The 22559-nt window shown below is 36.1% G+C and overlaps 2 protein-coding genes across 3 annotated transcripts; one reads left to right on the top strand and one right to left on the bottom strand.

The window, feature by feature from the left end:
- Positions 1-1739: 1739 nt before the first annotated feature.
- Positions 1740-5166, top strand: LOC101219582. The gene is made up of 9 exons (XM_004145633.3): positions 1740-1989; positions 2504-2535; positions 2746-2830; positions 3153-3362; positions 3792-3914; positions 3996-4053; positions 4149-4222; positions 4693-4781; positions 4870-5166. Exons 1-9 carry the CDS (start codon positions 1885-1887, stop codon positions 4937-4939), a joined length of 846 nt encoding a protein of 281 aa, XP_004145681.1. The 5' UTR covers positions 1740-1884; the 3' UTR covers positions 4940-5166.
- A 521-nt stretch (positions 5167-5687) lies between these two features.
- LOC101219823 lies at positions 5688-19593 on the bottom strand. Of its 2 annotated transcripts, none has more exons than XM_031881877.1 (4): positions 19288-19593; positions 6992-7099; positions 6338-6402; positions 5688-6188 (listed from the first exon to the last, which is right to left on the bottom strand). In XM_031881877.1, exons 1-4 carry the CDS (start codon positions 19576-19578, stop codon positions 6041-6043), a joined length of 612 nt encoding a protein of 203 aa, XP_031737737.1. In that variant the 5' UTR covers positions 19579-19593; the 3' UTR covers positions 5688-6040. The 2 variants fall into 2 exon arrangements, with proteins under 2 accessions (XP_031737737.1, XP_031737738.1); XM_031881878.1 differs by having other exon boundaries at positions 6343-6402.
- Between the last annotated feature and the right edge of the window lie 2966 nt (positions 19594-22559).

The following is a 22559-nucleotide window of genomic DNA, read 5'->3' as shown; positions in this document are numbered from 1 at the left end:
ACCAAAAGAACAAGCAAGTCCTCATTGTTGAAAGTGAATGATAAGATGAACTTAGAAAAAATTACAAAAGAGGTTTGGGGTAAAGCTTGCTCACATAATAGAGTTTCAAAAAGGTTTCCTAATGATAAGCACCCACCGTGTTTATTAGATGCAAAGCTAGAACTCCTTCTAAAATCCTTGCAGAAACTCACAAAGAAAGCTAATATAGATCAAACCTAGAATCTACGATGGCTGCTCTTATATCCTAAGACAATCCACTCTAGAATTAGCTTGATCAAGACTAATCCAATGAATTGATTTGATCAAATCCAAAGCAAGACTTGAAAAGATATCACAACACCAAAATGGTTGAATACGTACAAGTTTTTTAAGATTGATAGTCTTCATCTTCAAGAGCATTATAATCCATCTTATAGATTAAGTGATCGTGCATGGGGTGGAAGCTCAAAAGTCATTTTAATACACTTTAATGTCAATTGAAGAAAATAAGACTATAGACTTAAAATGAGATTGCATGCTAAATTATAAGTCAAATTGGAAAACTAGAAATGCACAAAGTTTTCAAAAGCCTTAAAATAAATTTTTTAGAAGGCGACAACTTTTATGTGAACATTTGACATGGTTTGACTCACGTTTTCCATGTAGTGCATAATTATCAACATTTTCTTTACAAAATCTGCACACTATTTTGTCGTTTGTTTTCTAAACTATTGAATTTTTTTGGAGTCATATTTAATCTATTCTCATTTTGACTTATTGAACTAACATTGTATATAATTTTTTCCTCAAAATTATTTACCGCTTGATGTGAATTTGCTAGCTTTTGAAGTGAGTGTGAAAGTCTCTTGAATCTTCTTTGCTTTTTGCTTCTTGTAATTGCTCTTTCGGACACATGTAAAAGTTGTATGGTTGAATTCATATCACACAAGACATTGAGCAGGAGTGTAGTTGCACCCACCATGGCACTAAAGACCCGAAATCACCATCTTGAAGAGCGTCATTGTGCAAGATTGGATCGCAGTTGCACTGCAAAAACTCTAACCTGAGCATAATTTTCCTACATGAAGCGTTGTTGCACTACCCTTTAACCGCCTTAAGCACCACTGCATTCTAAACTCTGATGAATGCTTGTGCGTGCATTTCAATCCTTTTCTGAATATAAAAGGCTATTTCCCTCACTTTTTGCCATAATCTGTAATAGAATTCATTAAGATTACGTTGATGTTCAACAAATTTCTTGAGGTCTTCAAAAGAATGATTAGAACTAAGATAAACTTTTTTTATTGGGAATAGGATTGTAGATGTATTTTCTTGAGAATTCTCACTTTTAATGATTGAATGAATGTAATATTGTTTGAAACTTCATGCTTGATCTTGTATTGATTTCTTGTTTAAATTTAAGAATCTGCCACTGTGTTTTCTCCCCATCTCTCACTTTCTACTCTTTCCCCCCGCTCATAAACTATTCCGGCGGTGCAGCTCAAAGATGGTAACCAAGAAAAGGTTGTTGATGGGTTGATTTATAGGTGTCTGATATGAATCCAAATCTTAGTTCAATTTCGATTTAAATCCAAGTTAAAAAAATTAATGTAACTTAATCTTTTGAAATTATTAATTTAAAATTAAAAAAAAAAAAAAAACTATTTATATAATATAGGAAAAGTTTAGAAAATATTTTACTATTTCAAATAACGTATTTGTCAGAGTATTAAACAATCTTCAATTTACCGAACCAAAGTAACATCTTTTCAAAGAATTACAAAATTTCCCCTGGTAGTTCTAAAATTAAGGAATGACCCACACTGTCTTCGGAGGTTTTTTCTAGTTTCCTCTCGGAATCGGTTGCGTTTCAATTCAGCTGGTGGAGGTTTCAATACATCGACGATGGGAAGGCGATCCATAAGGGTTGCACTTCTCATCTTTTCTCTTCTTCTTTCTTTGCGACCCCACACAGTTTCTTCCACTCTTCCTCTTCAATCATTGAATCAGGTGCTTATTTTCGCCTATCAATTCAACTCCCTCTCTTAGATTCAATTTTTGCTACATGGGTCTCCATCCATTCTTCTTCAGGTGTATTTTCATTGTTTGATTTAGTAAAATAACTATGGATTGGAAAATTTTATACAGAAATGATTCAGTTTAAATACTCTAGAGTTTGATTTGGCTTCCTCACGACTTTGTCTATTTAACTAGATAATTTGTTGTAAAGCGTTCCCAATGTTTCTGCACGAAGTCAAATTAAAATATGTGAATGGGGTTCTGTTAATTCATGTGGGAATCAAAATATTTGAAGTTTTCTCAACCAATCATTATATTTTGGATCTCTTCTTATGTTCTGTTCCACTGGAATTGTTTGTTAAAACTAAAAGAAATGAGGGAAAGTCAAATCATTACTTCTCTGCAAAGTTGTGAGTTTATGTTTGTTTTCATTTGCTTACTTTATATGGTTGATTGCAACATTAATCTATGTATGACATTCTGCTTTGTTGTCATTTTCCCCCAGGGTTCTAATTCTAAAGATTCTGCCAGTGAAAGGTAATGTGTTTGTTTCTTTATATTGTCAGTGATTGATTGTTCCCCTCTCTTTCTAGTTTGTAGTATTGGTCTCAATGCTTTTAGACAGACCTGAAATTCTGTACCTAGTCAACACAATAGCTTATTCCAAGTAGATGCTATGCTTTGGTGTATTTTCCTTTTAGTTATGATGATAAATTTTAATTTTTGGGGTTTGGAGTTGATGTTCAGTACTCCGAAGCAGGACTGGAACAATGCTCATGAGGTACATTGCTCGAGAGAAAGGAGTAGAGCGGCATGGAAAGTAATTGAGGAGGTATTCATTCAACACTTGGATGGAGTGTCTTTATAATTAACTAATTGTTTCTTGATTGCAACAAACAACTTCATTGAGAAATGATGAAAGAGTACAATGAAATTCAGTTCCTGAAAACCACTACAAGAAAGGACCTCAACTTAACAATATTAAGTCCACGGGGTAGTTACAAAAGCCTTAGATATCTAGGCCCAATGAGAGACATGTTAGCGGATTTGAGTTCACAAGTCTTTATAACTAAGTAATTGTTGATTGCTTGACATGTTTGGTACGTATGATATGATACTTTAAACTAAATTGGAATGTTTTTCTCTTGACGCAGTATCTAATGCCCTTTGTGGAAAAAAAGAAATACAAGATTTCTACTAAGTGTAGGCTTCACCCTGATAATGACATGTTCAGAGATCAAGAACAGCACAAGAGCCATCTAGATTTTAATGACTGGAAGTGTGGATATTGTAGAAAAAGATTCTACGAAGAAAAGTATATCGATCAGCATTTTGACAATCGACACTATAATTTGCTCAATGTGGTGAGTTGCTGTCCATGGTTCAACTTCCAACAGTAGTAATGACAATTAGTTTGCTGTGTAAGATCGTTATACAACTTTCCTATTAAATTGTGAGCTTTGATTAGTTCACTGTATCTAGTCAATAATCTTGGAGAAGTGGACATAACATGAGATTGAGACCTCAGGCTATAATATGTTCAGACTTCTTGCCGACATAAACATGTCTTGGTTATGACATTTGCTCCTTCTCCTTTGGAAGGTTCAAATCCCCACCCCCACATTTGTTTTACTTAAAAAATATGTTTAGGCTTCTTTTCAGAAGTTCGATGGCTTGCATGGTCCTTTCTTCCTTGTACTTCAGGGGCATATCTCTTAGCACTAGAAAAAGCTTTGTTTGCTTCAGTTTTTGCTGATATAGTACGTTGATTATCTTGCTCATGTTTAATCCAGAGTCGAAATAGATGCTTGGCAGATCTTTGTGGTGCATTGCACTGTGACCATGTGATTGATGCAGTATCACAGAAAAGTAAATGCAATCCTGCTGCTGCAGCAAGAAATAAACATATGTGTGAGGTGACATCAGGAGATTCCTATCGATTTCTTCTTTATTTCCTCTCAATTTACCACCTTTGAACGTTTGTTAATTCATTGCAGGGCCTTGCTGACAGCTGTTTTCCTGTTGATGAGGGAGCTTTGGCCAGTCATCTTCATGGTAGGTTTAGGAATTTTCCACTCCCCTCATTTGACAACTTTCACTACTTCTATCATTTATCTAATAGAACACTTTTGGTGTTATTGAAATGGTAGAATTCTTCTTGCACCAGTTCTGTGATGCACACACATGTAGCGGAAAGCCAAAACCTTTCTCCAGAGGTCGACAGGTAAGTTGTTTCATTGTAAATATGCACACACACATGTAAAACTCCTTTAGTTCAGTTTCTTTAGCACATGATGCAAGTATGTTGAGCAATATTCATATTATAGCATTGTTTTCTCTTATTTTGATTAACCATTAAGATATGTGTATCATAATATCAACGTGCATTATGTTGGCAATGAACTATATCACATAAAACGCAAAGTAGAAACTTTTTGGTCGAGCCATCTAAAATTTACATTTCATCGATTTATTCAATGATCATTTTAAGTTCATCTAGTCATTTTGTATTGTAACAATCAGCTGGAAGATAGTTCAAACCATATTGCACGAATACATTTTCTGTATGAATCAAACTAGAGAGTGATTGACGTGTATTGCATATCTGTATTCCTTTTTCTTTTGGCACTTGTACTACTGAAAATCTCTGATGAAATTTCATTTTGTCAAATGTATTCTTCTGTGTGCTTGCAGGTTCGGAGGAGTGTGTTCTACATTGTTATTTCAGTTTTGACGATCCTTTTTGTTATGTTTTTCTACGTCTTCTTTTACTTGTATAACAGGTATCTTCCTTCACCTACCTTCTCTTAACAGTGTGTTCTACATCATAGGATCTTCAACTTTGATTTAATGTTCATGTTCGTCTTACAGGGGAATGAGAACTCGACCACAGGTGCTGAAGCGTCTCTCACAAAGTGGAAGAAAGAAAAAACCTTCTTAGATAGAACCTTTTTGCTCATTCAATAATAACACTATGTTGATTTATTTTCAACACATTGTTAAGAGGAAGAGTAAGAGGGCAAAGCTTGTTCGTTTAAGGTTTCCTTTCATCTGTACTTGTAGAATTTTCAATACAGATTCAACTCCTAAAGATGAATGAGATCTTGTGTATCATATAACATTTGTTTGAGAAATATCAACCATTTCATGAAGGTTAACTTCAGCACTGATGGTTCATCCATTATTTTGCACATCATTATTTCTGTCTTTAAATAAATAATATTGACGAACAAGATAAACCAGTAATTATAACAAAAAATCATATAATAATCTTAGGATCATGTTAAGTGATTTCTAACTAAACTTGCATTCAATCAGTTAAATTTTTTTTATCAAGTGATGATTTAAGATGAGATCAGAGTTTTTTTATTTAAGATGAGATCAAATAGTGGTTGGGGAATTATGTGTTTAAGTCCCAACATTATTAAGTGATTTATAGTTAAATTTACCATGTGAATTTTTTAAATTAATGAATAATTCATAATATTAGATAAATAAATAGAGACATAGAAAATGAAATACTAGTATGGAAAATAATAACTAGGAATAAATCTAATTTAATAACCCCAACTTCCTTTAAACTGTTAACGCTTCTTACAATCATTTATTTTATATACTAGCTTCTTCCAATCATTTATCCACCTTATCGTATAATCATGCACATCATCAATAATGAACAATGCTAGTGATAAAGACAACAAAATATTTCATGGGCATAATGAAACCGTTGAAATGATAATTTAACACGATTCATTAGATAATCTAGCAAGGAGCTACAGCAACATGTCTATTTTTCACGCTCAGGTTCTTAGAAGCATATAGCTTATAGGTAAAATTTGAAACAGAAAACTAAGAAAATTCTTTTCGTTGCCTAGTATAACAGTTGAATCTTTTTCATCAGCCAGTACTGAGACAGCTTGCCTTATTTTTTCAAACCAATCTAATTGTTGCATGATTTCTTCAAGGAGTTTGTCAGTTGACCCAAACACTCAATGATTATCTTGAATACGATGTTCGTGGTTGGAGACAGTTGATTTGTCCATCATTTTCTCTTTGGTGGATCTCGGCTCAGCCCATGCTTCTTCAGTGTTTTAACATAATTTCTCAAGAGAGTGAATTTGTTGCTCCCAAGATGAAAAAAATAATCCCACGAATAAATCCCAGTTCTATGCAAATCGTCAAAAAGGATCCTAGAAAATTGCAACAGATATGTAAAGATTCAAGAAAAGGCAGTTCATACCATCCATACTTTATGTTTTGATCTAAGATTTCAATTCTTCCACGAGTCAATACCAAAAGATTGGTAAAATTCAGAGACATATTAACGAGTGATAAGTACCTTACCCCATAGTTCCCAACTGGTTCAGCAGACATAATACCGACATGACGTCGTCCAGAGATTACCTGGTTTCGAACATGCATTTAGTAATTGAATCTGATAAAAGAAAAAAGCAGACAATACTCCATATGATATTAAAAAATCAGTAGATGCATTGGGTTGTGCGAATTAGGCTAAACATAAAATTCTACAAAATCAGCAGTTGGTCAAACCCTTGTGTGGATGTTTGAACCAACTTACACATAAACCTCTTTTTTTTTTTTTTAAGAAATAAACTTAATGAGATTAGTTTGGCATTGCAATATTTAATGCTGTAGAAGTTGTAGAACGTATTGGGCATGCGGTATGTCTTTCAGAATGGTACTTATAAAAGCAGTCTCTCGTGGATTGCCTTAGTTGTTGTCGAGACCAAATGCATAATGTAAAGGGCTCAAAGAGAATTAGTCCAAAACGTAGCATCCATCTATCCAGTTTTCTTGGAAACTATACTTCGTTGAATTAGATAGTTTTCCACAAATATTAAAAGGGAGTGTCACTCAAAAAGTACCGCTCTTACAAATCATCCCACCATTCCAATTTGGCTATTTAAACACCCCTTAAGGGATTGTTCAAATTTTTAGATAGAAATGAAACAAAAAATTGTTTCTATAGTACCTTTTCACCCCCAATTGACCGGATTTTAGCATCAGCAGCTGGACTATATACTCTCAAGAACTCAGCTGACAAGTTGAACACACTTCCATCTGCAAATTTAACCTCTACCTGAAAGTGAAGCATTCAGTGAACTGCAACATAGTAAACAGTGAATAGGAAAAAGAAAAAAACCATATTCACAATCACGAGTATAATAACACATGACAACATTCAGTAAAATCAACTTCTAAAGCAAGTTATAGTCCTAACCAACTTGTGACGAAAGAACAGAGCGTATCTACAAATAAGTACCAAAGCTACAAATATAATGTACACCCATTTTCAACAAATTTTATGACAGGCAACCTTTCCAAAATTTTGAAGTATACAAGATAACACATGTCGACTCGATCCTTGTGAGACTCTAGGATCAACCTTGCTGTCTTTTACTTCGTCCTTTGGTAGTACAAATCAACCCATTTTTTGTAGTGGACCCAACGCAAAATACCACAAATCTTGTTGGAGTTCTAACACATGCGCGCACTCCCAAAGAAGTGGCTTTGCCTTTATGACTTGCCCAAATCCAATAGCTATTCCCCCACACAAACTGTACCAGCTCCATCAAAACTGTGCCACAGAGCTGCGCAAAGGCAATTGTATCAGTGCAGTACCTAACCCTCTTACCAAGCTTGGTGTACTTTCCCCCATTCCTAGCAAACATCCCCCTCTCTACCACATGCATCAATCTGCTCCCACACATCTACAGGCTCTGAAAATCCTGCATTGCTGCCATGGGTCCAGTTTAATCCTTGGAGACATACAGATTTCTAAAAGGGGTCACATTACTCTCAAGCAATCTAAGCCAACCAACCGATTTATTATTTATCCCTTTTTCCTACAACCACAAAGATTTCGGCTTCCATTGGGAGGCTATTTTGAAACTTCTTGAGTAGAAGGGCAACAAAGAGAAGGGAGGTACACACAATCTTGAATGAGAAGAAAACCAAGCTCTAATGGAAGTAGATTACAAATCTAGAACAGAAAAATATTTCCTTGTCGATGGTTTGGAGATTTCATAAGTAAAACTCAGCCCTTTGGAGGAAGTTGATTGCCTTGAAATATGGCGCCTGCCCTTTTGGCCAGTGGGAGCAACTACATTAATCTCAAAGGGACCCTGAAAATACATTGAGAAGGATAAAGAAACAGTCTATGACCACATCATCAGCAAGGTGAGGAAAGGAGATGGCATACGGATTTAGTCTGATATGGTTGGAATTAGTCTAAAAGACAATTTTGCCTCCAAGTTTGCTATCACCTATCACATAGAAGAAAGAAGTATTAGTGAGTAATTTATGGAATAATCCATCGGCTTAATAGTGAACTCAGTACTGAGAGAAGCTCTTTGTACAGGAATTAAGAGCAAGTTAAAATAGTTAGTTAGTTGGTTGTTATTTTACTAGTTTGTACCAATTTGACTATAAATAAAGTCCTCTCTCCTCATTTAGAGGAAGAGATTCATTTTGATTCAAAATTAGAGTTTTGGTTTGTACACCAAATTGGTAACAAAGCGAGGAATACTAGAATGATGGGAAGAAGAGTTACCCACCCGATCAGAGGAAATGCTCAGGTGCAAGAACCCTCTCTCCAAGAAATACAACAATATGCTTGATGTACGTTGAATATTCTTTGAAGGGAATTCACAGTTCATTGAACAACCACCAAGAAAGCTTACTGATTTCGAAAAATTGATTGTAGCAACTATTAGCTTCAAAGACCCAGCCTTAAATAGGTATCGATCTCAAGAAGAGAGGGAAAAATTTACCAACTAGTCGAATTTGAAAGAAAGGTTGTTAATACGGTTTCGATCAATTCGAGAGGGAACGGTTTGTGGCCGATTTTTTAAAATTAAACAAGAATCCATTGTAGAAGAGTATAGGAATCTATTTGATGAATTGGTGGCACCATTACCAAATTTAGAGGAGAAAGTAGTTGAGGAAACATTTATGGGAGGATTACTTCCGTGGATAAAGGCCAAAGTGGAGTTTTGTGAACCAGTAGGATGATCATAGATGATGAGGTTGGTGCAAATGGTGGAGAATCGAGAAGTTATAAGAAAGGAGGCAAATCTTTCGGGATATTCTGGAGGGAAACTTCCCATATATCCTTCGACTAGTGCCAAGTGTAATATGGCTACGAGTAACAATGATAATAAAGGCAATACCAACTTTCCGATGAGGACAATTACATTGAGAGGAACGGTTGCGGGCGAAGCTTGAAAGGAAGGTCCATCTAAGAGGCTTTCTGACGTGATGATAATATCATGTCAAACCTCCCTAGGAAAGGATAGTATTCTTTCCTAGACCTAGCAGCCTCTACAGACCCAATGAAGACAAAAAGTTAACCTAGCCCCCAATCCCGATAAGGCCTTATTTGTAGCTCTTTTCTCATTCCTCCCCGTGGGCCCCACTCTCATGTTCTTTTCCTAATATTCTCCCCTTTTATGCTGCGTGAGCTTTTACGTTTTTACCCCTCCTTTTGTATGTATGGATAATAGGGGCCTTACAATACCCCTCGGTTCCAGGTTCACCTTATCCTCAACGTGAAAGTCAGGGAATTGTTGGTTCATTTGGAAAACAGATTCCCAAGTTGCTTCACTGTCCGGCAGCCCTTTCCATTTGATTAACCATTCATTTCCTCCCAATTCCTGATTCCAACGGACTCCCAACACTGTTTCTGGCCATAATTGTAACTCAAACTCTTCCGTTAGCATAGGTTGCTGGTGTTGAACAGCTTGTTGATTACCCAGCTTTAGTTTTAACTGAGAAATATGGAACACATTGTGGATACTGGCTTCCAGGGGTAACATCAATCTGTACGCAACTGCTCCTATTTCTTCAATAAGTTTGTAGGGTCCGTAATATTTAGGTGCTAACTTCTCACACTTCTTCCGAGCTAAGGAGCGTTGCCGGTAAAGTCTCAATTTCAAGTAGACTTCATCTCCTACCTTAAATTTTAACTCTCTTCTATTTCGATCAGCCATTTTCTTCATCCTGTTCTCTTCATCTTGTTCTGGGCTACACACAGGTTTTCCTTTAAGGCATTGATGGCTAAGTCACGTTCTTTCAGCAGTGTGTCAACCTCATTATTAGGAGTTTTCTTGTAACCATAGGATAACAGGGGAGGAGGCGGTCTACCGTATACCGTCTGAAAAGGGGTCACTTTGGTGGATGCATGGAAGGTGGTATTATACCACAATTCTGCCCATGGAATCAGTCTATCCCATTTTTTTGGTTGTTCATTACAGAAGCATCTCAGATAAGTTTCAAGACATCTATTTACCCTTTCTGTCTGCCCATCAGTTTGTGGGTGAAGCACCATACTCCTCTTTAGAATAGTCCCCATAGTTGCAAACAGTTCTTTCCAAAAATTACTAAGAAAGATTTTATCCCGGTCTGTGATAATCGACTTAGGAATGTCGTGCTTGCTTACTATTTTGTCGATGAATATGGAGGCAATGTGCTTAGCTGAAAACGGATGTCTCATTGATATAAAGTAAGAATACTTACTCAGCCGGTCAACTACCACCATGATCACATTAACCCCTTCAGCTAGGGATTCCTGATAGAGTGTAGAGCTTTGATGGCAGGGGTGACGATGGCCGAGTTTTATGGAATTGATGAAGTTTACATGGTGGAAGAGTCTGTGCCAGCAGTCCTAGATAAGTTTGAGGACATTTTTTATTGGCCAAAAAGGCTGCCTCCAAGAAGGGAGATAGAACACCACATACACCTGAAAAAGGGAACCGATCCCATCAATGTAAGGCCGTATAGGTATGCATTCCAGCAGAAAGAAGAGATGGAGAAATTGGTGGAAAAAATGCTCACATCCGGTGTAATAAGGCCGAGCATTAGTCTCTATTCCAGCTCGGTATTGTTATTTAAGAAAAAGGACGGGAGCTAGCATTTATGTGTAGATTATGGAGCGCTCAAGAGTTGTTTGATGAGTTGAATGAGGCGTGTATGCTTTCTAAGATAGATTTGAAGGTAAGCTACTATCAAATACGAATGAATGCGGAGGATATTGAGAAGGACTTTCGAACACAAAAGGGGCACTACGAGTTTTTGGTTATGCCATTCAACTTAACCAACACACCGTCAACATTCCAATCCTTAATGAATAACATCTTTCGACCTTACTTAAGGAGATTTGTGCTATTGTTTTTTGATGGCATAATTGTCTACAGCAAAGACTTGGAGGAACACTAGCAACATCTGGAATTGGTATTGGACGTCCTAAGGGAAAATGAGCTCTTTGCGAATAAGAAGAAATGTAGTTTTGCGAAGGCAAAGGTAGAATATTTGGGGCATATCATCTCAGGTCAAGGGGTGGAGGTTGATCCGAAGAAGATAAGATCAATAGCTGTATAGCCCTATCCTACTAATGTGAGAGAAGTACATGGATATCTGGAATTGACCGGTTATTATAGACCGTTTGTGCATCAATATGGAGCTATGGCAGCATCATTAACACAACTATTGAAGAATGGAGCGTTTAAGTGGATAAAGAGGGCAAGGGAAGCTTTTGTGAAGTTGAAGAATGCCATGATGACACTTTCTGTGTTAGCTTTGCTGGATTTCAACTTGCCATTCGAGATTGAAATAGATGCTTCAAGGTACGGCATTGGGGCAGTGTGGATTCAAGCAAAGTGCCCAATTGCATACTACAGCCATACCTTGGCATTGAGGGATAGAGCAAAGCCGGTCTATGAGAGAGAGTTAGTGGTTGTCGTATTGGCAGTCCAGAGATGGAGACCGTATTTGTTGGGGACAAAATTCGTGGTTAAAACCGATCGGAGGTCAATAAAGCTTCTCTTGGAACCGTGGGTGATTCAGCCACAATATCAAAAGTGGATAGCAAAGTTGCTTGGATGTTCTTTCGAAGATATGTACAAACCAGCGCTGAAAAACAAGGCAGCAAACGCCCTTTCCCGAATGCCTCCAACAGTCCATTTGTGCAATCTGTCTGCTCCAACAATCATTGATCTAAAGATAATCAAGGAGGAAGTAGAGAATGACAGTAAATTGAAGAAGATAATAGAAGAGTTGGGAAGCCAGGAAGAGCAAGCCGAGGGAAAGTTTTCGATGCAACAGGGGATATTGAGGTCAATGTTTTTAAAGGCTCACTAAAGTGCATTGATCCTCTAGAGCCTAGGCGCAAGGCGCAAAAAAAGGTACGGACTTTTTTTCATAAGGCGCACTATATATAAAAAGAAAAGAAAATATATATACACACATAGCACAGCAACAATGTATAAAATATAAGTACCCAATATAAGTAGCCTAAACAACAAAACACAACAAAAAACTAACCTGTATTCAACAAGAAGTCCACAATCAAAATAAAAGTTCATCCCTAAAGATCAAACGCATCATCACTAAATTGATCCTCGCCTTTATTCACACTCCTTCGTTAGACTTATAGCCATCAATATCTTCTTCTTCCCAATCGAAGTCATCTAAATTTACTTGTTTGCGTTGCGTGGTAGACGAGGATGAACATGAAACAATAGTCTTTGCTCTAGAGGTACTAGCTCTAGAATAGAATGACGGTTCTTTTGCTCCGGCAGCTCTAGAAACATCACCCCACATTAAAGAATCATCGTCAAATACCAACTCATCATCCTCCTCAGAATCGTCACCCTATCTTCCAATCAACCATTCGTTACTATCATCAATATCTATCATCAATATCTTTCAAGGACTCCAAATGAAGCAACCATTTTCGTTATGCATGAGTAGAGTCCATTAACTATTTCATCATCCTCTTGGATGTTAGGATTCGAATAATAGAATGACGGGTTTAAATAATAACCCGCTGCATGCAGAGGACGATGCAACTGAAGCTCCCATCTTTTATCAATTATGGTGGAAATGTCCTTGTATTTTTCTTCATTATTATTGAAGGATTTAGCAATAACTTCCTTAGCTCTATCCATAGCCTCATAAATATATCTCATAGGTGGCTTCTTCTCGCCATCAACCAATCTAAGAACTCGACTAGTGGGTCGGATACTTTAAGAGCGAAAACAATTGTAGTCCAAAAACTGGCCAACAAAATAGTCTGAACTACTCTTTTCCCTTGTTGCTCTTTACTCCATATTTGCTATCCTTCCAATCATTTGAAGTAAACATCTTCCTTAGATTATTCTTTTGATGATGTATACTCAATAATATAATGCAGACAGTAGCAAAACAAGTCTTAGCTGATCTAACTAACTCCTTTTGGTTAGTAAAACGTTGCATTATGTTTAACAATCCAGGACGAACATATATGAAGTTGCTAATCTCCATGCCTCTTTTCAATGCTTTGCGAATATTAGAGATCTTGTATATATTCTCCAACATCAAATCTAAGCAATGAGCAGCACATGGAGTCCTTATTAACTGTGGTCGCTTTGCTTCTAACAATCTCCCTATTAACAAAGAAAATAAGTACACATTTAACTTAGAACTCAACTAAATCTAACAAATTTAGGTTATAACTTGTAAGTAGTCTACATTCTTACCTGTCAACACATTTGCTGAAGCACTATCTGTAACTACTTGTACAACACTTGCTTCTCCAATTCGGTCTACAAAATTGTCAAGTAACTCGAACATCTTCTTTTCATCTTTCACATAGGATGAAATATCGATGGACTCAATAAACATGGTGCATTTAGGACTGTTAACTAAAAAGTTAATTAATGTTCTATTTCTTCTATCGGTCCATCCACTAAGGCGCCCACTTGGAGCTTATTTGAGAAGAAGCGGAGCGATTTCTGAAAAAGCTCCGGCTTAGGCGCACGCCTCCCTTCAGGCGCACCTAGGCTCAAGTCGCATTAGGCGTGGGCTTAGGCGCGCGCCTCCCTTCTGTAACTAATGGGCTGGGCTTTAATTATAAAAAGAATATTATTATATAGGTTTTCTAAACCTATTACGTGAAAGTGAAGAAACAACCCTTCACGCTTCTCCTCCCGCGTGCGAAAAACGAACGACTCTTCATCTACTTCCGTTCCTTTTCTATTCTGCTTCAAAGAAACTCTATCGCCGGCGCCGACCTTCAACAAATCTCTTCGGCAAGGTAAGGTCCACCGGCCACCCTTCTTCTTCACACAAAACGTGAAGATTTCTTCTTCAACAAATCAATTTGGTGCTGCCATTACTCTGTTTTTTGGTGCAAAAACAGAGGAAAAGAGAAGATAAGGAAGCTTCCCAAAACCATCGGCCACCCTTCTTCTTCTTCACGCAAAACAGCAAGGTTTCTTCTTCTTCAACAAATACCTTGACTCTTTTTTTTCTTTTTAACACAAATAGCATAAATACCTTTTGTCTTTTTTTTCTTTTTAACACATATTGCTTCTGTTTTTTTTTTCTTTTTAGCACAGCTGCTGTTTTTTCTTAAAAAAAACTAAAACAGCAGAGTTAAAAAGCTGCTGTTTTTTCTTATAAAATATTGATCTGTTTTTTTAAAAAAAATAATTTGTGAATAATTATTTTAATAACTTAGATCATAGATGGCTGATGAAAGTTCGAGAAAAAATCCGGTGTGAAAATATGGTCAATTGCAAAATGACCAAGATATAAATACGTTTGTCTGTGGATTTTGTTCAAAAGTAACAAAAGGAGGGGTATATAGAATGAAACAACCCCTCATTGGTGGTTATAGAAATGTCACCGCCTGTACAAAATGTCCGGATCACGTGAAGGAAGAAATTAAAGAGTACATGTCCAAGAAAAAAGAGATTAAAGAACAAAGAAATCTGATTCTGGACATTGATGTAGAAGATTACGATATCGAGGATGAGGATGAAGGGAATGTTAGTGTAAACAACAGAGCAACACCAAGTGGCCCGAGCTTGAAGAAGCCAAGGCAAAAAGGTCCAATGGGTTAATTTTTTACTCTCAACCCAGAAACCTTGGTTCAAAATAGAAAGGACAAAGGAAAACAAACTTCGTTAAATGCGGCATACAAGAAGGAAATGAGAGAGCACACCATCCAAAGAATTGCTCGATGGTTCTATGATGCACGAATGCCTTTGAATGCTTGCACATATGATAGTTTTGCCCCTATGATTGACTCAATTGGGCAATTCGGTCCTGGATTGAAACCACCATCTTATCATGAGTTAAGAGTTCCATGTTTGAAGAAGGAATTAGAAGCAACAAATGAGTTGATGAGTAGCCATAAGGCATAGTGGGCCAAGGTTGGATGCAGTGTTATGGCTGATGGATGGAACGATAGAAGAAATAGGACATTAATTAACTTTTTAGTTAACAGTCCTAAAGGCATCATGTTTATTGAGTCCATCGATGTTTCATCCTATGTGAAAGATGAAAAGAAGACGTTTGAGTTGACAATTTTGTAGACCGAATTGGAGAAGCAAGTGTTGTACACGTAGTTACAGATAGTGCCTCAGCAAATGTGATGGCAGGTAAGAATGTAGACTACTTACAAGTTATAACCTAAATTTGTTAGATTTAGTTGAGTTCTAAGTTAAATGTGTACTTATTTTCTTTGTTAATAGGGAGATTGTTAGAAGCAAAGCAACCACAGTTAATAAGGACTCCATGTGCCGCTCATTGCTTAGATTTGATGTTGGAGAATATATACAAGATCTCGAATATTCGCAAAGCATTGAAAAGAGGCATGGAGATTAGCAATTTCATATATGTTCGTCCTGGATTGTTAAACATGATGCGACATTTTACTAACCAAAAGGAGTTAGTTAGACTAGCTAAGACTCGTTTTGCTACTGTCTGCATTACATTATCGAGTATACATCGTCAAAAGAATAATCTGAGGAAGATGTTTACTTCAAATGATTGGAAGGATAGCAAATATGGAGTAAGGAGCAACAAGGGAAAAGAGTAGTTCAGACTATTTTGTTGGTTAGTTTTTGGACTACAATTGTTTTCGCTCTTAAAGTATCAAGCCCACTAGTCCGAGTTCTTAGATTGGTTGATGGCGAGAAGAAGCCACCTATGGATATATTTATGAGGCTATGGATAGAACTAAGAAAGTTATTGCTAAATCCTTCAATAATAATGAAGAAAAATACAAGGACATTTTCACCATAATTGATAAAAGATGGGAGCTTCAGTTGCATCGTCCTCTGCATGCAGCGGGGTATTATTTAAACCTGTCATTCTATTATTCGAATCCTAATATCCAAGAGGATGATGAAATAGTTAATGGACTCTACTCATGCATAACAAAAATGGTTGCTTCATTGGAAGTACAAGACAAAATACTTGCAGAACTAAGCAAGTATAAGAGAGCTGAAGCATTATTCGGACAACCTTTAGCAATCAGACAAAGGGACAAAATATCTCCAGGTAAATTTCAACTAAACGATTACTCAACGATACTAGCAACAAGTTCTTCTATTAATATATTTTTTTTGTTTGTGCCTATAGTGGAATGGTGGGATAATTTTGGACAATCAACTCCAAACTTGCAAAAGTTTGCTGTGAGAATTTTAGGTCTTACTTGTAGTGCTTCTGGATGCGAGCGTAATTGGAGTGCGTTTGAAGAGGTTATCTTTCCTCTCCTTAAGTACATTGAGAATGAGAATCAAAATTTGTTGATTCACTGACGATGAAACTTTCTAACTGTTCAACTTCATAGCAAGAAACGAAATAGGCTTGCTCAAAGTCATTTGAATGATCTAGTGTTCATCAAATACAACAGAGCATTAAAACGTCGATACAACCTACGAGATATTGTTGACCCCATCTCCTTGAAAGATATTGATGATAGTAACGAATGGTTGATTGGAAGATAGGATGACGATTCTGAGGAGGATGATGAGTTGGTATTCGACGATGATTCTTTAACGTGGGGTGATGTTTCTAGAGCTGCCAGAGCAAAGCAACCATCATTCTATTCTAGAGCTAGTACCTCTAGAGCAAAGACTATTGTTTCATGTTCATGCTTGTCTACCACGCAACGCAAACAAGTAAATTTAGATGACTTCGATTGGGAAGAAGAAGATAATGATGTCTATAAGTCTAACGAAGGAGTGAATGAAGACGAGGATCAATTTAGTGATGATGAGTTTGATCTTTAGGGATGAACTTTTATTTTGATTGTTGACTTGTTGAATACTGGGTAGTTTTCTGTTATGTTTTGTTGTTTAGGCTACTTATATTGGGTACTTATATTTTATACATTGTTGTTCTCCTATGTGTGTACATATATATTTTCTTTTCTTTTTATATATAGTGCACCTTATGAAAAAAAAGCTTGTGCCTTTTTTTGCGCCTTGCGCCTAGGCTCCAAATGACCAATGCGCTTTAGTGCGCCTTGAGCCTTTAAAAACATTGGTTCTAACAAATATAACAGTAAACTATAACGTTAAACTAGTTAGAACAATAGGTTATAGAAGTTTAAGCTATTTGAATTGCATCATCAGGTGAAGACCCCATGGAGGAAATGGATCCTCCCGAGGACTCATTCCTCGATTCCTTTGTTAAATAGTGTACAGTCTATAGCTTACTAAATTTAAATTTTAAGGCTCAATTAGAAACAAAATTAAAATTTAGAGATTTATTAAATACAGTTTTAAAATTTTAGAGACTAAACTTGTAATCTAATATTTATATAAATATAAAATATATTGTTGTACTATCTAAATTAAATAATATGAATTACAAAATTATAAAAGTTCTAAATATATAAGCAAATAAAATTTAAAGAATAAACTTTAAAACAACTAATTTTCCTAAAATAACTTATTAAAGATTGAAAATTATTTATATATTTGTATAAAATTTTAAAATAAAATTAATTTAACAATTATATATTTTTTAATATCTAAATTAAATAAACTGACTGGCTAAAAAAATAAGTTACGCATTTTTCTAAACCTAATTTCCTTGCTAATCTACAAGTATAACAACATTGAATATCTTAGTGAGAGGATTGGGGTTTCTTCCACGTTTTGGTTGGTGAGCGTTACCACCACCCGGCTGGTTTCCTTTTCTTCGGGCCATCCAAGAAGTCTTGGATTGCTTTGATGCCACTAGTGATGTACTACCAATTATTAGAGTACTTTCAAAATGAACTCTCCTTCCAAACGAGGGAAGAGGATTTTCTTCATAGAAGAATGAAGTACAAGTTATTAACAAACTTATTACCTAACAACTAACTCCTTGCTAGCTTTTACAAAAAAATGCCTTCTCAGCACTTTCACCAACTATCATCAAAATCCTTATCCAAGTTAATATCCTCAGCTGGTGATCATTCACGGTGAAAAAGACCTATATCTTTCCATTTGGAAATGAATTTTTCTTAAAAAGCTGAAGTTTTCAGTAAGAGAACTCAACAACTCATGCCTTATAACTCACAACAAGCCGGAAAGAAGATCTCCATGGATTAATATCTCTCCTAGTTGCCACATTCTTGGCAAAAATGATGAGGAAACACGGTCACCTTTTCATATGGTGTAAAAAGGCTAGATTTTTTTTGGGAACAAATTCTAGTGGCTTTTAGTTGGCAGACTGCCTACTTCCCTAATGAAATTTGGGGTCTTCTCTCAGTCATGTTCATTGGGCATCCATTCAAGAAAGAAAAGAAGATCCTTCGTCTTAACTTTATTCAGACTTTCTTGTGGTCTATGTGGCTCGAAAGAAACTCGCATCGTCACTGATAAAGAACAAGAACCTCAATCTCTTCTCTTGTCAATTACTTATCTATCATTAAATTGTGTAAATTGGGCAGCCCCCATTCTTTTCCTAATTTAAAAAAAAAAAAAAAGTAATAATAAGAAGTCTACTAAGTAGTAACCCAGTACGTTTCCAATCTAAGAAATTAGCCGCAAGGCCGGTAGCACATTCACTAAAATAATGAAGAAAAATTGCACACCAACAGAACTTCTAACATTGCAGCCACCTAATTCATGCCTCGGATTTCTTAATGAAATGGGAGTATCCAAAATTAAAAACCCATTAGCAAAAGGAAGAAACGGGGCAGTCAAATTTCTAGTACATAAACTTATTAGGATATTAACCTGCCAATAAGAAGGCCAGTTATTAATCCCCTTTCCTTAACATGATGGAGCTTACCAGAAGAGAAAGCAGGAGCAGTTGATACTAGCGATCACAGATTGCGACGAACGACTCCAGAAAGACGAAATAAAATGGAGAGTTGTAATACCAAATCACCAATCATAATCCGACAAAAACCCAGAAATCGAAAGGCAAGAATGGATCGATATAAGGAGAAAGGTAAGCAGAATTGAAATCAGTAGGAAAATAAGTGGGGAAAAGGCTTACATATTTGGGTGCATGAAGAGCGAACGTGGTAATTTGAGGAGCATCGAGGGTTGTATGGATCGTCCTGAAAAGTCTGTGCAAAGGCAGCATGGCTTCTCTGCATTTGATGAGCTCCTTCCTTTCCTCGAGCGTCACTCGCTCCCTGTTGTTACCGCTCCGTTTCCCATGGGCCGATGAGTCCGAGGTACGAATTAGGTAAATTATGTGAATTAGCACACTTTCACCGCTCCGCTCCCTGTTGTTACCGCTCCGTTTTTCACTTCTAGTTTTACATCTTAAACGTAGCCGCATTAAAAAAAAAAAAAGGTAGTTTTAAAAAATTCTTTCAACATAATTAGATTAGCACTATCAGTTTTTGTTTAAATTTCAAAATAAAGAGTTTTATCGGGTGACAAAATACCTTTCGACTTTCGAAGACTAAATGTTAGATATTCTCATAGTCTTCAACCCTAAACTCATTTTGATCGACACTAAACAAGTTTGCTTTCAAAATTGAAGATATTTCTCTGATTTTTGCTCCCTTAAATTTCAAGAAGTTATCTCAAAATTAAATATCTGAAGGTGAATTACTTTGAACGATTTCGTAGTTTAGGATTTAGTTTTTAGTTTATGTTATAGTGTTTTCTGATAAATTTGAGTGGATGGAAAAATATGTAGTAGATGTTCTGTTGCAATTGGATATAGAACATTATTTTAAGTTAATGTGTATGGTTTTCTTAAATGAATCTCGACAATTTCATCAATCTTGGATCGTACGTGCAGATGAAGCATCTCGATCGAGATTGATGAAAGTGCCTCAATATTGGTTGAATGAGTCTCGAGATTTGTTCCATTTCACATGTATTTTGTGTTGTAGTCTCGAAGATGATTTTGAGATTGGTTTGAGATACATCACATAATACATGTGAAACCCTTATCTTATGACATCCCGATGCAATGTTGCTCAGGTGCCATGATCAATTCATGTTGTTCTCAGCTGAGATTGACCTAAGATGACACCGAGATTTAGAACAAAAGAGTACTTATCATTTTCTGTTATGTATTTTTTTCTGTTTTGCAAATGCCTCTTATCACCAAAATCTGCAATTCTGACTCCTTATCCTTGCAAACTTGATGTGTTGTTCACATCTATCGAAGATCGTGTCAAGTATAAAAAATAAGTTAACACTCGAGCAACTTTATATGTTTAGAAAAACCGTCTTTGTATATTTCTTAGATGTAAAGTTGGTGTTCAGTAGACCTCTATGTCATTACATTTTGTTGAGAGAGAGGTCGAGGAGAGACGAGATAACATAATTATTTTTAAATTACTGGGTGATAAGGTCTTCTTAGGGCGAGAGGATTTTGACATTATAAAGGGGTTGAGGTATAGGCCCTTAAATTAAGAAGGTTATATTTGGGGATAGGACAAACATAAATGGGTCTGCGTTGGACAAGGATTACCCAACCCTTCAGTTTGAGAGTGATGAGGATGAGATGAAGTTGTATGTATTCTATCTCACCAAGCTTGCAATGATGGACAAGGAGAGGAGGCAACATATGAATTTGTCATGCTCTGCCCCAAAAGTCACTTTACGCGACCTAGTGGAGGCATGCGACCTAGACACTCAACATGTATCAAACACTAAAGGCCTAATAAGCGAAATAACTCCAACGTCAAAAATCAATCAACTTAACTTAGATAAACACAACGCAATGGAATAACTTAAACAACCAACTTAATTTACTTAAGATTTTAAAACAACTAATTAATAAGCACCAAACAATGTAGTAGAACAAGCAACTTCTTCTCTTTATTAACTTAACATGCAACAAAAAATGGGAATATCCCGACACTTATTTAGAGAAATAGGATTTGAAACACCGAGAGATAAGATCTCTCGTGACACCGTAAGGTGCGCATCGAGAACTTGACTATTCATCGACGCCACATGTAAAATGTTGGGCGTTGTGAGGGCATTCTCGCCGCCATTAGCTACACATCGGGAATAGCCACACAACTTTCGATGTATACACATGTTTGGCATCGGGCAAAAGACAATAATTATTTAATTTTTTTCTTTTTTCTGACGCCTATCGTGGTGCGTCGGAAGTTTCCCTATAAAAACTCTATTCAGGGACAAAACAAGAGAGATAGAGAGAAAAAGGTTGTAAAAGAAAGAGGAAGCCCTACTGCCGCTTGTCATTGCCTTCCATCGTCGCCTCTTGTGAGCCAGACGTCAGTCGCTCGTCATCGCCCCTCACTGGTAAGGATATGTTTTTTTTTCTTTATTTTGGTTTATGGTTTAGAAATAATATTAAATACGTCTGTTTTTGTGATTGCCAATGCTCTATGTATATTATTCTCCCCTAACTCGTTTCCTCCTTGTCTTGCCGCCATCACCACCTTTTGGTATAGAATTTCTTTTCTCATAAATGTGTAAATGTTGTTGTTTTTTTTCTTGTTGTTGATTTTGTTGTTATTGTTTTTGTTCTTTTTGTTCCTTTTTTTTTTTTTTTGTTTCGTTCTTGTGGGTGATGCATTGTTAAACTTATGGAGTTTGGAAATGAATTTGGCAAGTACAATGTGAATTTCGAAATGGATTTGGAAGCTTTCAAATTTTGGCATGTTTGAAGATCTTCAAATTAAATGTTCTTGTAAACTACAATGTCTATTTTGGCATGTTCGATTTGCTTCTTGTAAGATTTAGGGTTGATGACATATGTGTCTTTGATGAACTTTTTAATGAATTGACAAATGGTTGAAGAGAGGGAACCCTAAAATCACATTGTTATTGTGGAATATTGTTGTTGTTATGGAATGTTGTGGAAGTATGTTAAATTTACAATGAATTTGGTATCTACACTTGGAAACTACAATGTGTTTCTATATACTTTATTCACGATTTATAAATGAGTGTTTGAGGTTTTCATTTGAAAGATTTAGTGTTTTCTTTAGTTTTTTATAAAATAAATCTTTATTTATTTTAGTAGTAATGACTTCAACTTAGTATAAAGAGTTGGATCTTTACATGTACACTCTACTAAAGACTCACAATTGAACTCTTTTCACTGTAGATATATTTCTGCGTTCACGTATATAGATCAATAACAGTAAGTTAGTTCTTCACCAATGTTTGTAACACCATATGGGTCAAATTAAACTACCATTTTACCCTTAGGTTATGTGTAAGTCTTTAAATATCAATGCTCATATATTGAACAATTTGTTTATGGTCTAGCAAATAAACAGAAACTTCTCACGTGCCATGGAGAAGGTAGAATTTTTTTGT

The sequence above is a fragment of the Cucumis sativus genome, chromosome 3, assembly GCF_000004075.3.
Source record: "Cucumis sativus cultivar 9930 chromosome 3, Cucumber_9930_V3, whole genome shotgun sequence".
In the NCBI taxonomy this organism is placed as follows: Eukaryota; Viridiplantae; Streptophyta; class Magnoliopsida; order Cucurbitales; family Cucurbitaceae; genus Cucumis; species Cucumis sativus.
This window is presented reverse-complemented; position numbering and strand designations above follow the sequence as displayed.